Here is a 25,726-nt window from a genome sequence, read left to right on the forward strand (position 1 = left end):
TCTAAATCAGCTATAACTTAAATTCTAACAACACTAATATTATTAGTAATACTGTGGTCAGTATTATAATAAAAAGATTATAACACTGAAGTATATTCCTAGTTCATTTTTATTATGCACATCTAATAAGATGTTAAGTAAAAAAGCAGATTTAGCATTTCATAATAATTTATAGAAACTGTTCAGTTTCAAAAAGGTACTGAATTACATGTATCTCACAAATATAACAAAGCAGACAGAAAGAAAAAGAAATCTTAAACAAGTAAAAAAATTCACTGGTAAATATATGTTGAGTTTATTGCACAGCTATTAGATGGAAGATTTGTTACTGCAGGAGAAATTTAGGACAAACCTGAGAGCATAAAGAAACTTGTGTGTTAGGTTCACATGAAATCTGAGAGCATCTTGCAGGTTTCATAATTTTCTATTATTCTGCTGTGACATTCTACACACTCAATTCACTATAAGTGATATCTTAAAAAAAAAACTCCTTCTAGTTGAACACTATTGTCTCCCTAAAGCTTATGGAATCCAATGGAACCCTAAGTTTTCAAAGTGATCCTTCACAAAATCTTCCACTCCTAATATTAGAGAGAAGACCTTTCCAAGGTGATATAGAGTCTACTCATCAACTTCGGAACCCATATTTGAGAATAAGAGCCATGGCTAGGACATAAGCAATACATCAGTAATATATGCCTCCTGAGAATACAACAGGTAATAAATACACACTGACTGGTTATTATATGACATCAAGTTCATAATGTGGCAGGAAATAAAATTTTACATCTTAAAAATTATTAGTAATACTGTGGTCAGTATTATAATAAAAAGATTATAACACTGAAGTATATTCCTAGTTCATTTTTATTATGCACATCTAATAAGATGTTAAGTAAGGTGAGGTACTTACTCTTTCTTAAAACAAAATCACACTTGGTACCAACACAGAAACAAAAACAACCAACTCGCCAATGTACATTGACTGATGCCTGGTTGCTGAGGACAACTAAAAAGTAAATAAACATTTATTTGCTTTCTGAGACTGATGTACAATGTCCATCTTTTAGAAAATGGAGATTTAAGTAGAAATAAATATTAAACATTCTCTTTTAATTAACCAGGAAAAGATACTGACTCTTTGAGACTACTTCTTAGATATTGTCTAATTACCAATTATCTAATTGGCTGATTGTCTCACATTAAATGTCTAGTACTGCAGATTTCTACTTGTGATAGCTCAGGCATGACAAAGAAAGCTAGAACACTAATCAAACTTTAAAAAGACTTTGAAAGTTGTAGGAGCCCTCCTATGCTATTATTTATTAGAAGTCATAGGGCCTGAAAAGCTTTGCAGGTCATCATATTAGCAGCCTGAAATAACTGTTTCCATTCCACACGGATTAACAAATTAGAGATAAGACTTAGTAATAATAATGATAAAGTAGTTTAGTTCAAATGTCTGTTTAAACATGCCAAAATAATCAGAGATAGAAAACAAGATAATGCACAACCAAAATGCTTATCCTAATAACACTTTCATTCAATGTCTCACAGATATTTCTTCGATTAGGACAAAAAAAATTTTGGTCATTTTTTTCAAGTGACCAAACGATTCAATATCCAAGCCCTCAACTCCAAAACAAAAAAAAAAATCTTTATGTTAATAAAGATTGCCATTTTATTTGCCACAATTAAAAACAATAGTTTTAAAAATAAAATGACAATTTCTTTTGGTTGGTCGTGAGGCTTGAACTCTGGGCCTGAGCGCTGTCCCTCAGCATTTCTGCTCAAGACAAGCACTCTACCACTTGAGCCACAGTGCCACTTCGGACAGTTTTTATTTAAAAGAAAAAAAAAAAAACAGAAAAAAAATGGCATTCAAAGTTGTCACAGGAGCAAACTTGTCTTAAATAAATGCAACCTGTCAGTCTCCTCCTCTGCCATCTGTGGACTTTGGTGGCACTGTCCATGGTGACACATACTGGCAGTATCAGGGAATAACACCACTTGAGAAACACTTTTATTTTATTTCTATTTCTTGGCGGCAGATGTGCCAAAGCGCTTGCGTGTTGCACAGCCAACTCTTTAGTAATTATAAGCTGTATTTCTTTGGAAGCCACGGCCCCAAAATAGCAAAAGAAAAATCTGGATGGCATGAAGAAGAAGGGAAGAAAGATGTTTTAATCCCTCAAGCACATTACAGCAAATTCCATTTTGATTCTGCCTTCTTCCCTGTGTGGAAGTTTAGCCTTTTATACATGGCCAGCTATCTGACAGAAGTTCCTAGTACAGCCCCTCTCTGCCAGCCAATTCTATCTTTTAAAGCTTGGCTGCATCAAATTTAAAGGGTTGCTTCATTAGGGTTGCTTTGGACTGCACAACACATTTGAATATATAGGCATTTGTGCATAGCCTAAGTCATTTGATTCCAAACAAAAAAAAAAAAAAGTTGCAAAATCCTAGTTAATTGTGAGGGGTTATGCTTTACTGGAAATACTTCCAAAATAATTTCAAGAGGATATTATTCGCTTTTCCTTATCTTTGGTGGGGAAGGAAAAATGGTCATTTTTTTTTATTCATAAGGAATCTTGCCTCAAATAGTGTGTGTTGGTGGTAGGTGAAAAATACTGAGTGGTCTTCATTTTTCCACAAAATTACCTTCATTAAAGAGGGGGGGAAAATCCTTCTGCAGCGGGGGCCCGACTGTACCTGAAACTTTCCTAGGCCAAGGTCTTTAACTAAGATTAAGCTATCCGGCTTCTTACCTAAATCAATTTCACCCCAACGAGGCATTCTGTGTTATAATTCATTATTCCCCGGGCTCTTAGAATCAACCATCTGCCATTGGAGTTTCTGTTCGGTAATTAAGGAGCTATCCATTAGAACTGGCAAAAGTACAAAGTACCGGGTGGGGGGGCGGGGGGGGCCGGAGAGATGGAGGAAAAGAGAAGAGAAAAAAAAAAAGGCCACTTCAAAAGCGATGGGACCCCCCCACACACACACACACACCCTCACACCCTCTGTAACTCAGCCCAGGCCATCCACAGGCAGAGGCACAAAGTTAGCCAGAGTGGCCAGGCCAACTCCTCCGGGATTAAGAGGACCCGCACCGTGCTCGCGCGCCTGGAGCCTACCTTGAAAGAGAAAGGCTTTGGTCCCATTATGCAGCCCCGGGACCTGGCGCACTCCGGCCGTGGCCTCCCCGAGCTCTAACTCCGCGAGGACGTCGATCTGCAGGGAGGGGTCCACACCAAGCCCGCAGGCTGAGGGAGAAGGAGAGAAATGGGGGGGGGGGGGGAGAGGGGGATTGCTCCATGAACCCTGCGCGCCCCGGGGACACTGCCGGGAGGGGTGGGGACAGGGCCCCTGCCCACTCCCGCCCCGCCGCCGCCGAGAGCCAGCCTCACCTGCGACACCCCCCCACCCCCACCCCGTCCCCCCCACCGCCAGCCAGGCTGAGAGTCTTGGGGCGCCATGACCCACTTGACGCCCCTCTCGGGGTAAAGTTTCCCCTTCGGATCCCCCCCCCGCCCGGGACCTTAGCCAGGGGCGTGACCCACCTTCTAGGCACCCCGATGAACAACAATCATCTCCAGACCTACTTCGGGGTCGCGAGCAGCCGGGCCGCCCGCCTCCCCCCGCCCCGCGCGCCCCGGGCCGGCGCGGGGACCGTCCCCATGCCAGTGCCACCCCGCTCCGCTCTGCGGCCACGCGCTCACCTGCTCCGAGACCGACGATCAGACAGAACGTTCTCAGCAACACCCGAGGCTCCATGGTGCGGATCTGCTCAGTCCATCGTCTCCCTCTTTAAAACATAAAAAGGAAGAAAAAACAATACAAGATCGATGGGGATCTGGCGATCGGGGGGGAATGCTGTGTGCTTTTTCCCGTCTTCTGCCTGAGATTCGCAGGATGGGGGAGAGAGGAAAAAAAAAACACCCGAGGTGATGGCCTGAGCGAGAAAAGGGGAGCCCCGCGCCCCGCGCCCCCGAGCGCGTGCGGAACTTCGGAGCCTCCGCCGCGCACCTCCGCCTCCCGCACGCCGGCAGCCGGGGAGGGGCCCGCGGGGAGGGGCGGACCCGCCCTGGACCGGCGCTGCCCGGCCCCGCCCGGGGATCCCAACCCCGGCAGCGGAGAGCGAAGCCCTCCCCGCGTCCCCCCCCCCTCCCCGAGAAGGCCCCGCACCGCACCGCACCGCACCCGCCGCCCGAACCTGTTGTAAGGCGGGCAGAGACAATGGAGAGAGCGCGGAGACGCGCGCGGAGCAGAGACGGCTCCGGGAGGGAGGGGGGAGGGAGGAGGGGGGTGGGGGGGAAGAGAGAGGAGGGAGGGCTGAGGCGGAGGAGGGAGGGGCCGCCAGAAGGAGGCCCGAACCCCGGGATCCCGTGTGGGATCCTCGGTTCCCAACCGGGTCCGGAGGACGCCCCCCCCCCCGCCCGCTCCCCCCCTCCCTCCCCGCGCCGGCCTCCGCCCTCTCTTCCTTTTCCCTTCTCCGCCTGACCCGGCAACGTCAATCTCCTTTTCCGGATCCAACGTCTAAATTCCAAGGTGCTGAGTTGATGGGTGGTCTCGGTGCTCACCCCCCCCCGCCCCCCGCGCACCCCTGGATTTCGGGGTGCGTGTCTGGAAGGGGGAGGTGGGAGAGAGAAAGCGCGAGCGAGCAGGGACCACCCAGTCGCCGGCGGCAAGGCTGTGAAGGGGCGCTAGGCAGACCGCCTGCCAGGCAAGGAAGGCAAGCCCGAGGATGCTGGCCACAGGTCCTGGAGCCGCCCGGGGCGCCGGGCACCCACCTCCCGGCGTGGGAAGGACCGCGGCCGCGGCGCGCTCACCCGCCCGCCCCTCCCCCGGCGGAGCTGGAAGAAGAAGGGAGGCTGGAGCAGACCCGTGGCTAGCGCGGGGGGTCCCTCGATCCCCACCGGAGAGGTTCTCTGCCCGGGGCGCGGCGCTGGAGAGCTTCCCCGGCTCCGGGAGCGCTGGGGAGAACTTAGCCCGCAGCTGCCGGACAGCTTCGGGACCTCGTGCGCCCCCTGGCCGAGCCTAAAGTCACGCAGTCAGCTTGAGCTCTCCAAAACCAGCACGAGGGAGTCAGGGAACAGAGCCAGGGACCCTATCCATACCTAAAAGAGATGATAGATAGATAGATAGATAGATAGATAGATAGATAGATAGATAGATAGATAGATAGATAGATAGATAGATAGATAGATAGATAGATAGATAGATAGATAGATAGATAGATAGATAGATGATAGATAGATAGATAGATAGATAGATGCATACATAGATCGATAGATATCATAAGTTGATGGATGATAGTATCATAGATACATGGACACATGGACACAAATGGATAAAAGGGGAGGCAGGGAAGGAAGGAAGGAAAGAAGGAAGGAAGGAAGGAAGGAAGGAAGGAAGGAAGGAAGGAAGGCAGGCAGGCAGGCAGGCAGCAAGCAGGCTCTACCTGCCTTTCATCATACACTTAGGATCATTTAAAGTGAATTCAATTGTAGTCTATGTCTTGCCAAGTAAAAAGTACGTTCAAGGTCAATGTTTTTTTTTTCCACAGTAGCCCTAAAATTTTTAGGAAAGACAACTTCCATTTTGAAAAGTTAAATGTCTCAAAAAGTAGTTAACATGCTCGTCTGTACCAATAATTTCTTAACCCTTCTTCCAAACAGGTAAGATTCTGACTTTTTCCTACAGAGAGGCACTATTACTAAAATGCTTACCCGGGAAGGATGAAGTCAAGGGGAGGGAAACAGATGGATGAATAAAGGTGGGAGAATACAGCTATAATATTCAGTATACATACGTGAAAATGGAACCAGGTAACTTGAGGGGAGAGGTGGGGTTGGGAGAGGTGGACAAGAATGATGGAAGAGGTAACACTGGTCAAGATGCATTGTGCTCATAAATGGACATGTGAAATTGTAACCCCTTTGTACAACTACTCAAAGATAATAATAACAATAATAATGCTCACTTGGTAGTCTGTGGCTCAGGGTATGAGACCACATAGACATAGAACTAGAAATGTTCTAAGTTCTGTAGTGTGCTACAAATGCTTCATTTCTATTTCCCATAAGGACCAATTTCCACTAATGACATGCTGCCTTTCTACCATATAACATGTTCACACCACTTCAACTTAGCACGTTATTTTCATCTTGCTTTGGGGGCACCATTTGCTTTTGGGGAGTCAGATTTTCACAAAATTAAGGGCAAGGAGACCTCAGATCATACACTATTTCAATACAACGAATCACAACACTGGACTCGGAGCTTTTCTACATCAACAGAGCTGTGTGATGTGCATGCAGTGATTTAAATTTGTGGCCTCTGGAATTTCTTCTAATTTCCTTTTTTTTTTTTTTGGCCAAACCTGGAGCTTGAATTCAGGGCCTGGGTGTTGTCCCTAAGCTTTTGTGCTCAAGGCTGGCACTGTACCATTTGAGCCACAGCTCAACTTCTAGCTTTTTCTGGTGATAAACTGGAAATAAGAGTCTCACAGACTTTTCTTCCCGGGCTGGCTTTGAACCATGATCCTCAGATCTCAGCTTCGTGGGCAGCAAGGGTTACAGACATGAGCCATTGGCACCCAGCATCATTTGTATATTTAGTTCTTAAGGGCACTTAGTCAAAATCACATATTTTAAAAAGATCCATGAATGTCTCACTTATGACATGCTGCAAGCTAATGGTCAGTAGACTTTTCCACAAATACTTAATGCTCCCTCTAGAAGAGTAGACGTTTCTACCCCAAGTTACTCCTTCTGAGCCTGCTACTTTAACTAATTCAACATACTAAAATATTAGGGAAACCAATGAAATAGGAGCACAGAGATAAGGGACAAAGCTATTCGGGATCAAACTAAAGTACAAAGGGTAGAAAAGCAGAAGAAAGGTGAGTCACTTTATTAGGCAAAGCAGAGGTTCTCGGCCTTGGGTGTGCTTACACTTGTGTGTAGGTAATGCTCTTTCTGGACCTTGAGAGATGATTGGTAACATTCTAGCTCTGTCCCCAGAGGTAACAGTGTCTTCACTTTCATCTGTATGCCTTTCTGCACCATTTTAAACAGAATTCCAGGGAATAGCATATACACACTCAACCTTGGAGTTTCTACTTGCAATACTTGTTACTACTTCAGGTGGAATACAGAATCACTCCCACCAGATAGTCCTTGAAGCCTCACCTCTTTTGATTGTGGCTGTCCCCTAGGCATTATATCGACACACATTAAAACTCTTTTATCCAGTCACTCGTGGCTCATGCCTATAATCCTAGCTACTCAATAGGCTGAAATCTGAGGATTGTGATTCAAACCCAGCCTGGGAAGGGCTTGTATAAGAGATTCTCTAATCACCATTTAATCAGTAAAAAAGCTGGAATTGAAACAGTTGCTCAAGTGGTGGAGTACCAACCTTGAGAGAAAAAAAAAAGCTATGGGACAGCACCCAGGCCCTGAGTTCAAGCCTCAGTGCTAAAGTGCACGCGCACACACACACACACACACACACACACACACACACACACACACACACACACACACACAATAACCAAAAAAAAAAAACCTCCTTTAGAAAATATTCAGAAATTTTATTTTCAATAGCCATGGTAGATGTAATACCCCTTTCTCTTTTCCCATTTTTTTTTTTAAAAAAAGCTTTTCCATGTCCAAAATCCTGGAACCTACAAATCCACTTTTCATAGCAAAGGGAATTAAAGACAGCAAATGAAAGGATGGAGTGAGGCTCAAATGGTACAGCACACTTGCCTTGCAAGCCTGAGCCAAGTTCAACCCCTAATGCTGTACATGAAATTGTGTTTACTGAGCCTCTGACCTCTGACCTTGAAATACGGAGATCCTCATGGATTATGTGAGTGTACTCGGTGTAAGCACGAAAGTGGAAGAGGGCAGCAGAACAGCAAGAAATGCAGTATGAGAAGAACCTGACTTCTTGTCACTGCATGTGAGGTTGGAAGAATCTAGAAGGCCTATGAGCCAATGCATTTGGGTACTCTCCAGAAAAGAATCAAAGTCATATTCAGATCTCAAGTAAGAACATGGTTCTGCCAATAACTTGAGTTTAGCCCCAAGACACTGTAGTTCAGAGGCAAATCCATGCATCTGTATTTCTTTAATCCACTACACTTGTGGTAATGTTACCATATCTGTAGAAAATCACTCCGAATATTAACCACAAAAGGAAAAGTGCAGTCAAAATGGTTGACTCTCCTGACCTCTAGGGCCTGTCCTTCTGTCATAAGCACAAATCAATGTACAGTGTTTTTATTGGTAAATGAGCTCCACGTGAGGAGAAAAGAAAGTCCCTGGATGTTAGAAGAGCAAACCTGGTGACTGGCAGATAAACCTGTAGCTGATGTCATGACAGAGACAGGAAGACACGAGCGTTTATATTTTCCACAGGAGACCATGATGAGGGAGAATTTCACATCCATACCAGAACTGGAAACAACAAATTATGACCCATTGGAGGGTTTTTTTCTTTTTTTCTTTTTGTTGGTCATGGGGCTTGAATTCAGGGAAGGAAAGAAGGGAGGGAGGAAGCAGGAAGGGGGGAAAGGAGGGAGAGAGGGAATAGTCCATGTCTTTCACCCAACAAGAAAAGACTGTATTAGAATTTCAGTCAATACGATGAGGCAAGAAAAATAGTCGTTCATATTACAAAAGAAGAAATGATGTCTCCTCTAGATGATATGGTTACCCCACTTAAAATTTCCCAAAGCATCTTTGCAAAAGATATCAGAACAAGTGAGTTCAACAAGGCTGCAGAATATATCAATATATAGAAATCAATGGTAAGTCTCCAGGAATCATTGAAAAGATAAACGAACTACACCACAGTGGCATTCAAAGATGCCTATCCCAAAGGGTACAGTGGCTCATGCCTGTAATTCCATCTACTCAGGAAGTGGAGATTGGAAAGATTGCACTTTGAGGCCAGAAAGACTCCATCTCAATCAATAGGTTAGGGGTAGTATTTTTCTGTAAGCCTAACCAAGAAATGGGGGAAGGGAGGGAAGAAGAACAAGAAGGGACAGGGACTGGAGGGAGGGAGAGGAGAGGAGAAAGAAAAAAAAGGAAAGGAAAAGGAAAGGAAGGAAGGAAGGAAGGAAGGAAGAAAAAGAAATCTAGAAAAGTAAGGGTATGTTCTCACACTGAAAACAATAGGACTTTGCTAAGTGGAATTGGCAAATTCCATTTGCTATGGAGTAAGGCTTAAGTGAGTGAAAATGTCTACCATGTTCATGGATAAGATTTAATATTTTATGGTATCCATTTTCTTCATTTTGATCTAAAGATCCAAGATGTTCCCACCCAAAATCCCAGTAGGTTCTTTAGTAGTCATTGAAAGACTGGCTACAAAATCTATATTGTTTTTCCACATAGGAAAAAAATTTTCTTGAGAAAGAACAAAATTAGAAGACTCAAACTACCTGACTTTAAGACTGTACAGCTATGTGTACGGACATATAAATTAATGGGAAGAGAAAGTGAGTATAGAGATACACACACACACACACACACACACACACACACACACACACACACACACACACACACACACACACACACACACACACACACACACACACACACACAGGCTTAAGTATTATTTTACAAAGCACCAGGGCATTTCAATGAGTAATGGACAATATTTTTAACAATGGTACTTGGACACCTAACTAGTCCATACACAAGGGGGGATGGAAGGAGGAATATAGACCTTCACCGTGTGCTATATACACAGTAATTAATCTAGAACATATTTCAAAGCTTCAGTGGGAAAGCTAAAATACAAAACTTTTAGAAGAAAATCTTTGTGACTCAGGATAGGTATTTTTTTTCTTAAGCAGTGCACAAAATGCATGTATATTAAAGAAAAATTACTAGCTTTTTGAAATACAATTAAGATATGAAAAGTCTGATTTCTTATAAGGTAAAACACTCATTCTTAGATACTTACCCTGAAGAAATGAAAACATCTTCACAAATACCCATTTCTTTTTTTTACTCCATTCTTTATTATGTATGTAGTATATGTAGACATGAATTTAAAATTTCCTATTGAAAAGCTCTGATATTAAATGCAAGGAGATACGACAAAATAAACAGGACTCAAGAAACAAAGGACCTCCACTCATCTTGTTCTATCATTACTAAATGACCCCTTGTTGTTGACCCCATATATTGTACATATATGCACACATGTGAGGGAAATTAGGAGAAAGACACAGAATCAGAGGGAAACAGGAAAACATACAACAGAGGGGCCATCAGCTGCCCTGAATATTGATAAAAATGAACTAAGCAACTCAAAGGCATCAATGGGAGGGAAGGAATGAGAGGGATAGAGGGAATAACTAACACTAAGCAAAAGGAAAGAAATGTGCATACCACACAATGTGAAAGAAATAATTCTTTTGTCAAATAGAATTCACATACTTCATAGACCACAATAATGACAATTTGCCTCATGAAGGTTAGAATGTGTTTGTGACTAAATATCACTATCTCACAACACTGTGAAATTTATGTAATCACTTAATCACAATTTAAAAAATTATTAAAAAAAGAAAAGCTCTGATATTGTCTTGATTTTTATGGAGAGATGATTGATTTTTTTTGAAAGCTAAGAAACAATGCCCAGGCTCTGAGTTCAAGCCCCAGGATCAGCACCCAAAAAAAACAAAAAACAAAAAGTGGGGCTGGGAAGGTGGCTCAGTGATACAGTGCTTGCCTTGCATGCATGAGGCTCTGGGTTTGATTCCTCAGTACCACATAAGCAGAAAAAGCCTGACATGGCGCTGTGGCTCAAGTGGTACAGCGCTATCATTAGCTGAAGAGCTGAGGGGCAGTGCCCAGGCCCTGAGTTCATGAACGAAAAAAAAAAAAAAAAGTATCTTTGCTTCTAAAGCACACTCTCCTTTGTTTATTGATTAAGTTAAAGGTGAAAAGAAGAATAGATCCCTAACTAAACAGGACATACGGGTGAGAGAGGCAAGTTTCCATCAATAATCTGTACTCACCATAAACGTGGAACTATTCACGCAACTCAACTGAAACTCTATAAGAATTATTCAAACCCAGTTTTGGAAGCAGCAGGAAAAAAAAAAAAAAAAAGAAGCTTGGAACCTGGAGTCAAGTTTCTGTCCCCACTTTCCTGGGCCAGACACAAGCTCCCTGCACCTGTTACCAACACAGCATCATACCCCATGCCTCTCTTGAGCCTGCAAGGGTCAGCAGCATTTGGCCATGCATGAATGCTAGCTCCTCCTGTTGCCACTTCGAGGGCTGACCTACTTCTGTCACTCCCCTTTGGGATCCAGTTACCACAGTGCAAAATAATGACAAGGAAGATTGATCCATATGAAATGGGCATAGAAAATGGAACTGGAAATGTGAATCAAGTTGACTAAATCGCTGGTGTCTTGCTGTGTCTTGCTGGTTAAAAGAACATATATAACACTCTCAGCATAGGACTGGCTTACTGATTTATCAACTATATCAGTCTCCAAGAACCACAAATCAGGGATTCAGAAGCATATCCCATCATAACAGGCCTTATTTTCAGTGGCCAAAAGTTAAGGAGACAGGGTTATGTGGACAGAGTTTCTCTGGTCAGTACATCTCAGTACTTAATTTGCTCTGCATAGGGAGAAGCACAGGGACACAGCTGATTTGCTGGCTTCTGGCCTTGTGGAATGGTTTCCATTAAAGAATAGGACTTTGTCTAGCATTCAAAACTGAGTAACCCTCTCCTGAATGGCTAAAGGTTAGAATATTCATAGAGAGATCCAGAAATCAATTTTGCCTCTATCAGATTTCTCCTTTCATCCTGTAAACTTAACTCCAGTGATGGTAAATATAGAAGTCATTAATAATTCCATTTTCAAGGGAAGGTGTTTTTTTTTTAATTCCGCTTCTGCTATCACCAAAAATAATTCTGTTTTTCTAAGGCTATATATTGGCCCCTCATCTTAAAGAAAATTTTATGAATTTCAAGCCTCAAGACACATAATCAAAAGCCTTCCTGACTCAGCCTGTAATTCTTGCTTCTTGCTGCTTAGTGACTATCATTAGAATCTTCTTCTGGATGAGCACATATATAATACTTGCTGGAAGGAAAGCCCAGGCCAGGTTTCCCAAATGCATGGCTTGGGAACAAGATTAAGTTTTTGTTAATATCTTTAAAAGGCTGGCAGAGAACCAGATCCAGTATTAGCTCTGCCAAAATGTCTGCTCACTAACGCCACCCAATTCTCTCACAGGAAGAAAGGCCCCACTGAGTTCTGACACCGGGCCAAAGCCAGCCTCTGTTCCCTCAGCTTTGTGATGGCCTTGGCCAGAGGCTGGAAGTGAGGATGTAAAGAAAAAGACATTGCTGCTGAGTGAGCAGGTACATAATGCAGAAGTGATCCACAATGCTAGAGTCATCGTTATCCTTCCTTTATGCAAGCTGACTCTGAACATGAGGATATGAACACGATGAAGGAAGGGACTACTTGAGAAGATTGGTCATCTTTTACAGCCAGGTAATAGAAAAATTCTCAATGTGGAAAGTAATTGCTGGGGACCAATGGCTCACACCTGTAGTACTAGCTACTTAGGAGGCTGAGATCTGAGGATTGCAGTTTGAAGCCAGCCCAGGCAGGAAAGTCCATGACACTCTGAACTACCAAAAAAGTCAGAACTGGAGCTGAAGCTCAAGTGATAGAGCACAAAAGTGGACACCGCTCAGGCCCTGAGTTCATGCCTACAATCCCATGCCCCCCCCCCACACACACAAAATTCTCAATTCACAAACCAAGTCAAAGACAAGTCATTTGCTGAAACTCAGACAATTAATTCAGAGAAACCACTTCAGCCTTGTTCTCCTAATGTATTCATTTAAACAGCAGGTTTTGGCAGAAGTCCAATTATGTAAGTACCATGTCTACACATCACAGAGTCTGAATCTGAAGCTAGGGATGCAGGTACTGCTTTGGTTGAAGAATCCCTTCTGAAGGGTATCACAGACCAAGCCAAAAATACAACCAAGGAAAGGATGCCCCATCTCAATGGACTTCCATGATCAACCCACATAATGATCACGTGAACCCCACTGACACCTCTCTGGCCAAATCTCTTCCTATATCTCCCCACCCACACTGCTCCTGTTCTTCCTGGCTGGTTTCAATCATTCAATATGTTCCTGCCTCAGGAACTTAACACTTCATTTTCTCTCTGGAATGTTCTTCTGCCTTACTGCCACATGGCTTGCTCTTCCATCCCTTTCAAATGTCATGTTTCCAGTGAAGCATTCTCCTCAATGACCCTACCTACAGTAGCAATTCTCAGCAGGGCACCAGTGGCTCAGGCTACTTAGGAGGCTGAAATCTGAGGATTGAGGGTCAAAATCAGCCTGAGAAGGAAAGTCTGTGAGACTCTTATCTCTAATTAACCACCAAAAAGCCAGAAGTGGAAGTATGGCTCAAGTGGTAGAGCACTAGCCTTGCACAAAAAAAATCTCAAGGACAGTACCCAGGCCCTGAGTTCAAACCCCCCAAACCAGTACAAAAAACAAAATCAGTTCTCCATAGTCATACCTATCACTCCCTATCTGCTTTCTTGCTTAACTGTACTTAGTTATACATTTTTTAGCTTTATTTTTTATTGTGAAAATACCCATAAACTATGTGATATAAGCTCCCTTCTCTTTCATTTCTAACTTCTTTTTTTCTTTCTTTCTTTCTTCCTTCCTTCCTTTCTTTTTTTCTTTCTTTCCTTTTTGAGACAGAAAAAGAATGTATCTCTGGCTGACCTTGAACTTGTAACTTTCCTGTCTCAGACTCCCTATTGCTGGTAGCACAACCTACACTCTCCATTTTCTACAGATTTTGTTTGTGATACCAGTTGCATTCTCTGGCATAATAGGTATTTATCAAATACAATAATAATGTATATAAATGCACCAAATATGTGTCCCACATACAGCAGGCACTTAAATGGTAGCTATTGTTACTTAGAATTTTGTAGTGTGCCTATTGATCAAGAAGGCATCTGCCAGTGCATACAAAATCTCTGCCTTAACATCTATAGACCATTCCACCTAGCTGCTAAGATATTCCAGAAACATTCTTCTTTCATCGCTAAATCACTACTCCACATACAGAATTGGTTCAACAGATGATTTTAATGGAGTTCTAAGTTTCTGAGCAAAATCTCCAGTGTAAAATTTGCAGCAGTTTTGTAATAGAACTTTTCCAGCAACAAAAAGCAATTGACAACTTATTTTCATTTGTTATATATCTCAGTATTTCAGGTTCTTATTGATTGTACACAAGAATGTGTCTCAAAGTACCTCCAACGTAAAATAAAGCACATACATTCTTCTCATTTCCTTTCATTTCCTCTCTCTCCCACAGCAAATTATATCAACGTACCTGACAAGTATTTTGTCAACATTACACCAATGTTACACATACATTTGTCAACTTTTTTATTCCCTGTACTCACACAGCACATTATATATTTTTTCTTTGGTTTGACTACAATTACCCAATTTCTCTGTGCAGAAGGCATGTTAGTTAATTGACAAAACTCAGGTGTATAAAAATATAATTTTATTTTCTACATTCATATTGTACACAAGACATCATTTTTGATGGCTTAAGCATGATGACTATTGTTTAGTGAGGGTTTACTATGTGTCACACTTTGTTTTAGGGTATTAACCTGTGTGTGTATGTGCACGCATGCACATGTGTGCCAGTACTCTGGGGCCTGAACTCTAGACTTGGGTGCTGTCTGGTAGCTCTTTTGTCCAAGGCTGGCACTCTACCACTTGAGCTAAACCTCTACTTCAAGCTTTGTAGTGATTATTTAGAGTTAATAATCTCACAGACTTTCCTGCCAAGGCTGGCTTCAAACCTCAATCCTCAGATCTTAGCCTAATGAGTAACTGGGATTACAGCTGTGAGCCAGCAGCACCTGGCTTTTGATCCTCATGATCACCACATAAGGTATACATTCATTACAGATAAAGAAGTGACCCACACAGAGGTTAAATATCTTCACCTTGGCCATACACTTTCCAGTGGCAGAGCTGGAATTCAAGAGTAGATAGTATGACATAGCATTGGATTTCAGAATCACTCTCACTGTAGCTATCTCTTTACGCAGTTGCTAGAAGAGCTAATCTATCACTGCTCAGTGTTATCAAGTCACTTTCGGTTCAAACCAAATTCAGAATTCACCCCTCCCCCGTCATTGCCCAAACTGTATCATGAGTATAATTCATCAGGACAGCAGTAGGTAAGCTACTCTTCCAGAGTAAAGCAGGCTTCTGAGGTCCAAATTCCCCCTATATTCTGGTCACTTGGCCCCCTCTGAGGTAGACCTCACTCAGGCAACATTATACTTATTTTCTGTGCCCTGTCATTGGCAGCTTTCTGAGTTTGACTGACCTGCTGTGTGCTTAAATAACAATGTCACATAAACAGGCACCAGACAAAGAGGTCTGGGCTAGCCTACAGGTGGTAAAGGAACCAATAGATGGTTGCTAGAACTCTTCCATGCTCCCTTACCTGGAAGATCTGTATGCAACAGGCCCTCTTCCAGAAAGGTGATTCCCCAATTCTCCCGCAGGAGCTAACCTTCCCACAGAGAGGACTCTGCTGTGGGCTCAGCCATGGCTGGAACTCAGGCCCACGTACACCATGTCCCTTAAGAGCCACTTTTAGATTGCTGTTGTGTCACTCTCTCTCTAAATTTTGGCTCATTTTGCTTTCTTCTTTAAAAGTTGATGTCTGTGACTGACATCTTTTCCTACTGTGGGTAATAATTCTGTATTGGAACCATTTTCTATCTTTCCCATTATGCTGAAAGTTTTGTAAAAAGAAGGATTTGTGCTTATGCCATTCAGAAGATTCCCAAGTAAACATAATGCCATAATGCACCAAGTCAGAGCTCAATGCAGGCGTGTTTATTTCACTAGCCATGTTGCATTTCTTCTCTCATTCAGCTGCCTGGAATTTGAGCCTATTCTCTCTCTTGAGACGATCTTGGGACAATAAACACATTGACGATGTATTCTAGAATTTAAAGACTAAAGGCATTTATTTTTAAAAAAAATGTCACCCAGGGGAGCAGCCTATTCCAGTCATTGTGCCCAAGGCCTTGGTTTCCTGGCTAACTCCTGCAGTTGGCTCTGCTGAGCCATCTCAGTGAGGCTACCTGGCAAACCTCTTAGATTCCCACATAGCTGAAAACATATGGCATGGTCAAAAGGAAGACATATCTTTTTTGTTTGTCTGTTTTAATATTTGATCACTCCATAAAGGAACAATAGATGAAGTTCAATCTCTGAAGGTACCCAAGTGAACATTCTACACTAATGTTCTACAACTAATGTCCTACAATGTGAGAAGCTCTCAGACTGACAGCATCCTGGACTTCTACTTCCAACTCTTCCTGCCCAATTGGACAGACTATTTTCTACCACACAACCTTTATTTATTATCAGTATGATGATACTTCACACTCACAAAGCACCTCTCAGCTTTTGGATATTGCAGTTAAGACTTGATGGCTGTCATTCACTCAACCCAAATAGTCCAAAGAGCAAATTCCATTATTATTCTTGAACTACTGACTGTTGAATCCCATCAATACCAACACTGGTTCAAAAAAAAAGCATAACAGAGCTTTACATTTGTTTTAACAATCTGAGTCCAAGACACAAATTCTATTTTTTCCATCTGAACTCATTTGGAAACTGATATATTAAATATATATACATATATATGTATATATGTATGTATATATATATATATATATATATATATACACACATTATTAGGCCATGTATTAGTTTCCTAGGGCTGCTACAACACATTACCACAAACTAGGTATCTCTGTAGTTAGTGGAAGACTTCTGGAAATTCCAAGACAAAAATCAATGTTCAGTGTGGTGTCTCATACCTATAATCCCAGCTACCTGGAAGAATGGAAGCATCAGTTTGAGGTCAGTTCAGGCAAAAAGTAGTGAGACACCTCCCCTCCATCTCAACAAACAAGCTGGGTATGGTGGAATGGTACTATAATCCTAGGTATGTAGGAGATATAGGTAGGAGGGATCTCAGTTCAAACCATGTCCTCAGCAAAAAAACACAAGTCTCTTTTCTGAAAAATAACTAAAAACCAAAAATAGTCTGAGGACATATGTCAAGTGGTAGAATACTTGCCTCCCAACTACATAGCAAGTGCAAGGCCCTGAGTTCAAACCTCAGTACTACCGGAAAAAAAAAAAAAAATCAAAGTGATAGCAAGGCCATGATCCCTCTGAAGCCCGGAGGAAGATCTCAGCTTGCCTCTTTCTACTTCTAATAAGAACAGGAAGTCTTTGCTTTGTAGTAGCATTACAATTTCTTGCTCTAAGATTCACTCTTAATCAAATCCTCTGTGCCTCAATTTTCTCTATCAGAGATTAAAGTTAAATTCTTCAAGTCCTTTTTAGCTTCGAATACTATTATTCCAAATAAAGTCTAGCCAAACTAATCTTTTACATATTTAGTAAGGTATAAAAAGCATAGAGTCACAATTTGGCTAAGAATAATTCAGCACCAACAGCCATTTAGTTAAGTGGCAGTTATCAAGATTATTTTAACACAGAAAGTCAAATCCTTGTGGAGTCCACTTGGTGTCTTTACTGCTCAGAGAAGACAAAGGGAGAGTCCTAGAGGCCGGGAATGTGGCTTAGTGGTAGAGTGCTTGCCTAGCATGCATGAAGCCCTGGGTTCAATTCTTCCATACCACATAAACAGAAAAAGCCAGAAGTGGCACTATGGCTCAAGTGGTAAAGGCTAGCCTTGAGCAAAAGCCTCAGGGACAGCACCCAGGCCCTGAGTTCAAGCTCCAGGAATGGCAAAAGAAAAGAAGAGAAAAGAAAGGATATTCCACAGTTTTCTCATTGACCGTCAAGGGAAACCAAGAGCAGGCAGCCACACTATCTTATAAGAATTATGAAACAAGTCTGGTGCTGGTGGCTCATGAGTTTAATCCTATCTCCTCAAGAGGCTGAGCTCTGAGAATCATAGTTTGAAGCCAGCCTGGGTAGGAAAAGTCCATGAGATTCTTCTTTCTAATTAACCAGCAAAAAGTCAAAAAGTAGAGCTATGGCTCAAGTGGTAGAGTGTCAGCCTTGAACAAAAAATAGCCAAGTGAGAGTATGAGGCCCTGAATTAAAGCCCCAATATGGACAACCCACCCACCCCACCACCAAAAAGGGCTGTCTACAGGACTAAAGGTTTACTGTGTTCCTGTTCTCAGCACCTAAACAAGCATGACAGTTGGGGTTCCCCCAAGCCTCCTTCAGGGTGAAAGATCACACAGTATCACAACTAATTAGAATAGCAACAGCATTGAAAAGATTTTCTTCCATCACTTAGGACAGTATTGGAAACCCTGAATCTACACAACAGGAGTGCTTTTTAAATTATCCATGGTGACTAGCTCATTCTTTTCATCTCAATACACTAGAGAATTTGAAGTTTATGTGTATAGAACATAGTAAAATGAATTTCCAGAAATATACATGAGGCACACTCAACAAACCTCAAATTGCATTTTGCTAAATTGCATCGGAACAAAAAAGAAAAAAACATGACCAAAAATGTACATACTTTGCACATCCAACATGTGCTCTTAGGCTGGGTGTTGGGGACTCATGCCTGTCATCCCAGCTAGTCAGGAGGCTGAGATCTGAGCTTTGTGGTTTGAAGCCAGTCTGGGCAGAAAAGTCTGTGAGACTCTTATTGCCAACAAATCGGTAAAAAGCTGGAAGTTGAGCTGTGGCTCAAGAGGCAGAGTGCCAGCCTTAAACAAAACACCCCAGGGCCCAGGTGCTGAGTTCAACCAAAACACAAGCTTTGAAAGTGTACCCTTAAGAGAACGAAACAGCCATCCCTGTATTAAATTGTGTGGCACACAGTTGAGTAAACTCCTGCGCATGGCTGTTGGGCTCACTTGTGCTTGGTAGCTTTCCAACACAGGCAGAAGATGGTGCTTCTCTCAGAGTGTGTGACCTGAGTCTCTGTTATATTAACTTGGTATAATACAGAGACCTGCCTCACAAAGCAAACTGACCAGAATGGATGCAAAGAAATAGAGTAAGCTCAGCTCAGGATATTGGTAATCTTTATTTTTTTTGGGGGGGGGGGGAGGGGTTGTCAATCATGAGGCTTGAACTCAGGGCCTAGGCACTGTCTCTTAGCTTTTTTGCTCAAGGTTAGTGATCTACTTGAGCCACTACTCTACCTCCAGTTTTTCTGGTGGTTATTTGGACATAAGAGTCTCACAGACTGTCCTGCCCAGGCTGGCTTTGAACCTCGATCCTCAGATTTCAGCCTCCAGAGTAGCTAGGATTACAGGCTACCAGCACCCAGCTGTCAGGAGACAGTTCCAAGACTCTAAGCCATGCTTGTTTCATATAGTCTTCGAGACATTGTGGCTGAATCCACTATCTGGATGGAAAGTAAAATGCCCTGCACTCTCTCAAACCTGTGAGACACTCAGTGATATGTCTTAGAGAGGAAGAATGACAAGATGGTTGATTATTTCATCATCAACGTTGTCCTATTATGGAACAGATCAGGACAAGCTACAGGAATTGTTTTCCCAAGCTTCCAGCTCTCAATTTTACCTTTCAGTTTTAACTATTATTGAAAAATGTGATGCTTTCTTCATTGCATTCACAGATTGAGATCACTGAAAGCATCAACAATGTCAGATTTGTAAAGAAAATCTATGGTATCCAATTCCCAATGTTCTCACATTGGGATCACAAGGATTTCCTAGATGATAGAAGGACTGGACATTTCAGTGGTGGTTTGGATATATATGTGTTCAAGGGCACCTTCCAGGTGGATAGTGTGTTAGAAGTTTGGTCCTTAGCAGAAAGGTACTTAGCGGGGGGGGGGGGGGGGGGGGGAGTTGGTGAGGGACCAGGAACACCTTTAAGAGGTATGGCAGAATGCAAAGCAAATGTGTCAATAAGCAATTAAGATAGTTCTCCTGGGACCCCATTTATTTCCTGAGAGACTGAGCTGTTATCAAAGTGTGAGCCTGAACCCTGAATCTGTTTCAGCCATTCTGTCTAACCCTGGATCCCTCTTGCATGTTTACTGGCTATAAGAGCCCAGGAGGCCTTCAATAGAGGCTGGACATCTGAAGCCACCCAATGTGGTCCAAATCTGAATAAAGCTCTTTTTTCTTTCTCTCTCGCTCTCTCTGCGGCTACTAAGGCTTGAACTCAGAGCCTGGGGCATTGTCCTTTAGCTTTTCTGCCCAAAGCTGGAGCTCTATCACCTATTAATTGAGTCACACCTCCACTTCTGGCTTTTTGCTGGTTAACTGAAGAGTTTCACAGACTTTCCTGCCTGGGCTGTTTTTAAACCTTGATCCTCAGATCTCAGCTTCCTGAGTAGCTAGGATTACCAGGCATGAACCAATGATGCCTAGCTCTTTACTTTTTCTGTTATCATATTAGATGTCATATGTTAAATGGACTAAGACAGCTTCTTTAGTGGTCCCAATATTCTCAATAGAACATCTTCCATCCACAAGTGCTCTAACAGCACACACAAGCATACTGCTTCTGATCACTCTCCTGTAACTCAAATAATCATATAATGAAAAGAACAGCGGAGGATTTCACACATTACCCTTTACAAACCTTGCTATTTTTTACTGTGTCATGAAGCACACGAGTGTAGCTGACTTTTTTTTTTTTCTCAGAACAAGATCTTCTCACTGAAGGAAGTAGCATACTTATGATATTCTCCAAGGCAAGCTTCTTAATTGGGGTATTATTCCAGAACATCTTCAGATTGTCACAGCTGCACCATCACAGACTACTTCTCTAACTGCTAAGCAGCAAACCAACCACAGAGCAGTCAGGGCTCACATCACCTGCTTAAAATTATGGCAATAATAGCTGGTGGCTTATGTCTGTGATCCTAGCTTCGGAGAAGGCCAAGAGGTAAGGCTCGAGGTTCAAAGCCAGCCTGGGCAGGGAAGTCTATGAGACTCTTCTCTCCAATTAACCACCAAAAAAGCTGGAAATGAATCTTTGTCTCAAACTGTAGAGCCCTAATCTTGAGCAAAGAAAGCTCAGGGACAATGCCCAGGCCTTAAGTTTAAGCCCCAGAACTGGCACATTAAAAAAAAAAATCATTACATGGCTTATGCCTGTAATCCTACTCAGGAAGCTGAGATCTGAAGATCACGGTTCAAATCTAACCCAGACAGACATTGTAGGGACTCTCATCTCCAATGAACAATGACAACCAAAAAAAAAAAGCTAGAAATAAAAGTGTGGCTCAAGTGGTAATGTACCAGCCTTGAGCAAAAAAAAAGCTAAGGGACAGCATCCAGACCTTGAGTTCAAGCCCCAGCACACACACACACACACACACACACACACACACACACACACACACACACACACACACACACACACACACACACACACACACACACACACACACACACACACACACACAATTTTGGCGATGTCAAAATGCTGGAAGGTTTGCTACACATTTGCTTTGCTTTACTGATGTCATATGGACTCAGATGTGGCAACCTAGGGCTACAAGCCTAACTCCACAAAAACACAGCCTTCGCTCAGCTCTCCGCCTTACCCAGGCTCCTGCCTGCACTCTCTCTAATCTGGTCCCATATAAATGCACCCTGTTCACTCCCGCTTCCTGCCTCTCCCACATCTCCTGTAGTGCAGGTTCTCCTTACAACTATTAGTGGAACTGCAACCACAATACTGACCGAAACCCATGCTGGTCGCCTTGGTCACCACCTTCCAATGCATATGCCATGGATAGATGAAAGGCATTCAATATTCACTGAACTGACTTTTTCTCTTTTTGGTGTCATACACAAGGAAAAAAAAAAAAAAGATGAAGCCATGCACTTGTAGCCCACGCCTGTAATCCTAGCTGCTCAGGAGGCTGAGATCTGAGGATCAAGGTTCAAAGCCACTCTGGGCAGGTAAAGACTTTTATCTCCAATTATCTAGCAAAAAAAAAGCCAGATGTGGCACTGTGGCTTAAGTGCAAGAGCACTAGCCTTGAGCCAAAAATGCAGAGTCAGTGCCAGGCCCTGAGTTCAAGCTCCAGGACTGGCAGAAGAAACTAAAGAGAGCTCTAGAGTTCCATTTCGGTCAAAATATGAGAAATAGTGACCACTGGTTAAGATAGGAACAGAGGTAATCAGGACAGGTCTTTGTTTTGCTAAATAAGAAAGCAAGAAGATGTCACTTATTAAAGGCTAAGACTTGTGCCACTTCACAAAAATCTCCCAGCTAAGCAGTTCTTGAGACTTACTAAATATATGTGCTAGTGTAAGCTAATATGAAATACACAGCAAGCTTTTTTTTAAGAAAAAAAAAAGGAGAGAAAAAAATGTATATTTTAGCTCAAAAACATTCCAGCTGACATTAGCTTTATAGTTTCCCTTAAATAAACTTACAGGAAACTTTTCACATCTCCAACTTTTACTTAAGTGACTTTTTGTTAATAAATGATGAAAATTTGCTTTTTTTTTTGGTCAGTCATGGGGCCTGAACTCTGGGCCTGGACACTGTCCCTCAACTCTTCAGCTCAAGGCAAGTGCTCTACCACTTGAGCCACAGTGCCGCTTCTGGCTTTTTCTTCTTATGTGGTGACTGAGGAATTGAACCCAGGGCCTCATGCATGTAAGGCAAGCACTCTGCCACTGAGCCACCTTCCCAGCTCCAAATTTACATATTTTTACAAATCAAATCCTGGCAACTAGCACTCCAAGGTACACATATTAGTGGCTCTGGCTGCAATGGTGCATATTTTCTAAGGACATATGCCCAAAGGAAGGTGTGGGCTAGTCACGGACCTATATTGCATTTTATATATATATATATATATATATATATATATATATATATATATGCATGTATTAAGTGTTATGTATATACATATGTATACACATATGTGTACATATATGCATATATACTGCAAATATATAAGCATATAAATACAGGTATCTATAGCTAGGTAGATAGGCAGGTAGATAGATAGATAGATAGATAGATTGATTGATTGATTGATTGATCTGGAGTATCAGGGATTAAACCAAGACCTTATTCCCGTGAGGCCATCCCTCTACCCCATCCTCTGGGCATCTCACTACTGTCTGCAGCCTGGCCTACACTGGTGTCCTCCCTCTCCAGAATATGCATAGGAGATTCTGAAAGAGATTTGTTAGTCACAGCATTAAAGGAACATATCGGGGAAAAGGCAGTATATTCACTGCAGGAGCTGAGAAAGTCTCAGAAGCAGTAGTGACTGGCTGATGTCGGCTTTAAAATGAAATAGTTACATTTCTGTTGTTGCTGTTGTTGTACCAGTACTGGGGCTTGAACTAAATGTGTGGGTGCTGAGAATTTATTTGCTCAAGACTAGTACTCTACAATTTGAACCATGGTTCCACTTTCATCTTCTTCTCTAGTTGCTGGTTTTGAACCATAATCCTCAGATCTCCGTCTCCTAAGTACTAGGATTACAGGAGTTAGCTGCCAACATAAAATAGTAATTTCTAGAAGCTAGATGAGGAACATTGAAGATAGGAAGCATTCCAGAGATAAATGTTTTCTCCTTGTCTAATGAATAACTATACTCATGTTTACTTCACCCATGTGAGGTGAAAAAGTAGAAACTAAGGATCTGAAACTGAAACTTCATTCTTTGAAAGCTACACTGGCTCTCCCTGAGTCCGTGGCTCATGCCTGTAATCCTAGCTACTCAAGAGGCTGAGATCTGAGGATCGAGGTTCAAAGCCAGCCCAGGAAGGAAAGGCTGTGAAACTCTTATCTCCAATATACCAGAAAAAAAAAGAAAAAAACAGAAGTCACATTGTGGCTCAAGTGGTAGAGCTCTCGCCTTGAGCTGAAGAGCTCAGGGACAATGCTCAAGCCCAGAGTTCAAGCCTCATGACTGACAATAACAATAAAAAAGAAAGTTACACTGGCTCTGGATTTTTTTTTAAAGCAATCAAAACCTGATGAAGTTTTTCAAAAGAGAGTGAGTCAATTAAAAAGAAACTTTAGAAGGCCCTTTGTTCTTCTGTGTAAATAATACCTGACTTATTTACGTGACACTGGTGAAATCAGAAGTTTAAAAAAAAAAAAAAAAAAAAAAAAGCTCTCAAGCCTCTCGAGTTTAATGAGATGACCCTGAGTAATAATTGCCTTCTGATGTCTCTACAGCACTGACAGGAGTTGCCAGATCACGGAACAAAATGCAGCATCCAGTCATAGCACTCCCGCAAACCAAAGAAAAGCCAAAAGGCTTGCACAGACAGGATGAGCTGTGGGAAAGAGCTTTACTTTATGCTCAGACTTCGCATCTTCAGACTCTTAGCAAGTCAGTAGATACAGCCAGGATCACTCAAATCTACCAAATGTCTATCACTCTTTTTTGGATCACAAATTTATAAGGGTAGCAAAGTTAAAGAATTAATACAGCCTGGGTGCTGGTGGCTCAGGCCTGTAATCCTAGCTACTCAGGAGGCTGAGCTTTGAGGATCACAGTTCAAAGCCAGCTGAGGCAGAAAAATCTACAAGACTCCAATTAACCATCAAAAAGTCAGAAGTGGAGCTGTGGCTCAAGTGGTAGAACACTAGCCTTGGTTGTAAAAAGGAAGAAAAAAAACAACAACAAAGCTCGGGGACAATATCCAGACCCTGAGTACAAGCTCCTAGAACTAGAACCAAAACATTAATACAAGAAAATATCCAATTCAATGCTCTGAGGTCCGTGAAGATTAAAAAACAAAACACAGCGAAGTTCACATGACGGAAGATGCTAGATCCCTGAATGGCCAGCCCTTTCACTCACCTCTCAGTGATCCTCGGTGGAATATCACGTGAGCTACCAATGTGGGATTGTTTACTATAGCAGTTAGCACACATCGACTAGCACACATTCTCCCAAAGTTGCATTCATACTTAAAATCCTGGAGTCACAGGAGTCGCACGCGAATCTTCCTCAGTACACTTCTCAAACATGCTATAAATGGAACCAAAATTTCAGTACACCAAAAAGCTGCCGAGAAGTAACTTAAGAGATAGAGGGAGATTCATTTATCATCTCATTGTCATGTTTTCCTTTCCTTTCCTAAAGTAGCTTATTGAGAACACATTTACTCTGGGAAATTTTCATAATAAATCAGTAGCCTGCTTAGATATTGGGGGAAAATGAACTAACGTGGGACCTTTGGGGATTTTTCCTTAAGTAGGATGCTTTCCTGAAGCATTCATCTTTACCCTCACACAGGGAAACGGGGTCTCCCAGCTCTCATTATCTCCCTCACACATTTGATGAAAAAATTCAGGATGAACAGCAGGATGAAGAAGTTGATTCTGAAGCTTTGCTATAGACTGATTTTTAATTTTCACATTTTCTACAGTGGCTATTATCTCAATCTGTTTTTAGTTTCTAGAATAGAATACCACAGACTGGGTAAGTTATAAAGAAAAAATTTTAAGTTTTTAATTATGAAAATACTGTACAGAGGGTGTTACAAGGTAATGAGTACATTTCTTATCAAGCATTGTTGCCTCCTCCTTTGTTTTTCCCCTACCATCCCTTCCCTCCCCACCTCCTCAG

The 25,726-nt window shown here is 42.3% G+C and overlaps 1 protein-coding gene across 3 annotated transcripts in view; it reads right to left on the reverse strand.

Annotated features, from left to right (window-relative positions):
* The window catches only part of Nell2 (neural EGFL like 2), a 387,809-nt gene that overhangs the window by 321,452 nt on the left and 40,631 nt on the right, over positions 1-25,726 (reverse strand). For 2 of the 3 annotated variants that reach the window (XM_070039336.1, XM_070039332.1), the window contains 2 exons: positions 3,723-3,808; positions 3,138-3,266 (listed from right to left, as the gene is read on the reverse strand). In XM_070039336.1, the coding sequence (XP_069895437.1) occupies positions 3,138-3,266; positions 3,723-3,808 (215 nt within the window). Of the gene's footprint in view, positions 1-3,137; positions 3,267-3,722; positions 3,809-4,216; positions 4,278-25,726 lie in introns of those variants that run through there. The other variant, XM_070039338.1, reaches the window with a different exon arrangement.

This window comes from Dipodomys merriami, unplaced genomic scaffold (assembly GCF_024711535.1).
Source record: "Dipodomys merriami isolate MVZ:Mamm:240054 unplaced genomic scaffold, mDipMer1.0.p SCAF_10, whole genome shotgun sequence".
Classification (NCBI taxonomy): domain Eukaryota; kingdom Metazoa; phylum Chordata; class Mammalia; order Rodentia; family Heteromyidae; genus Dipodomys; species Dipodomys merriami.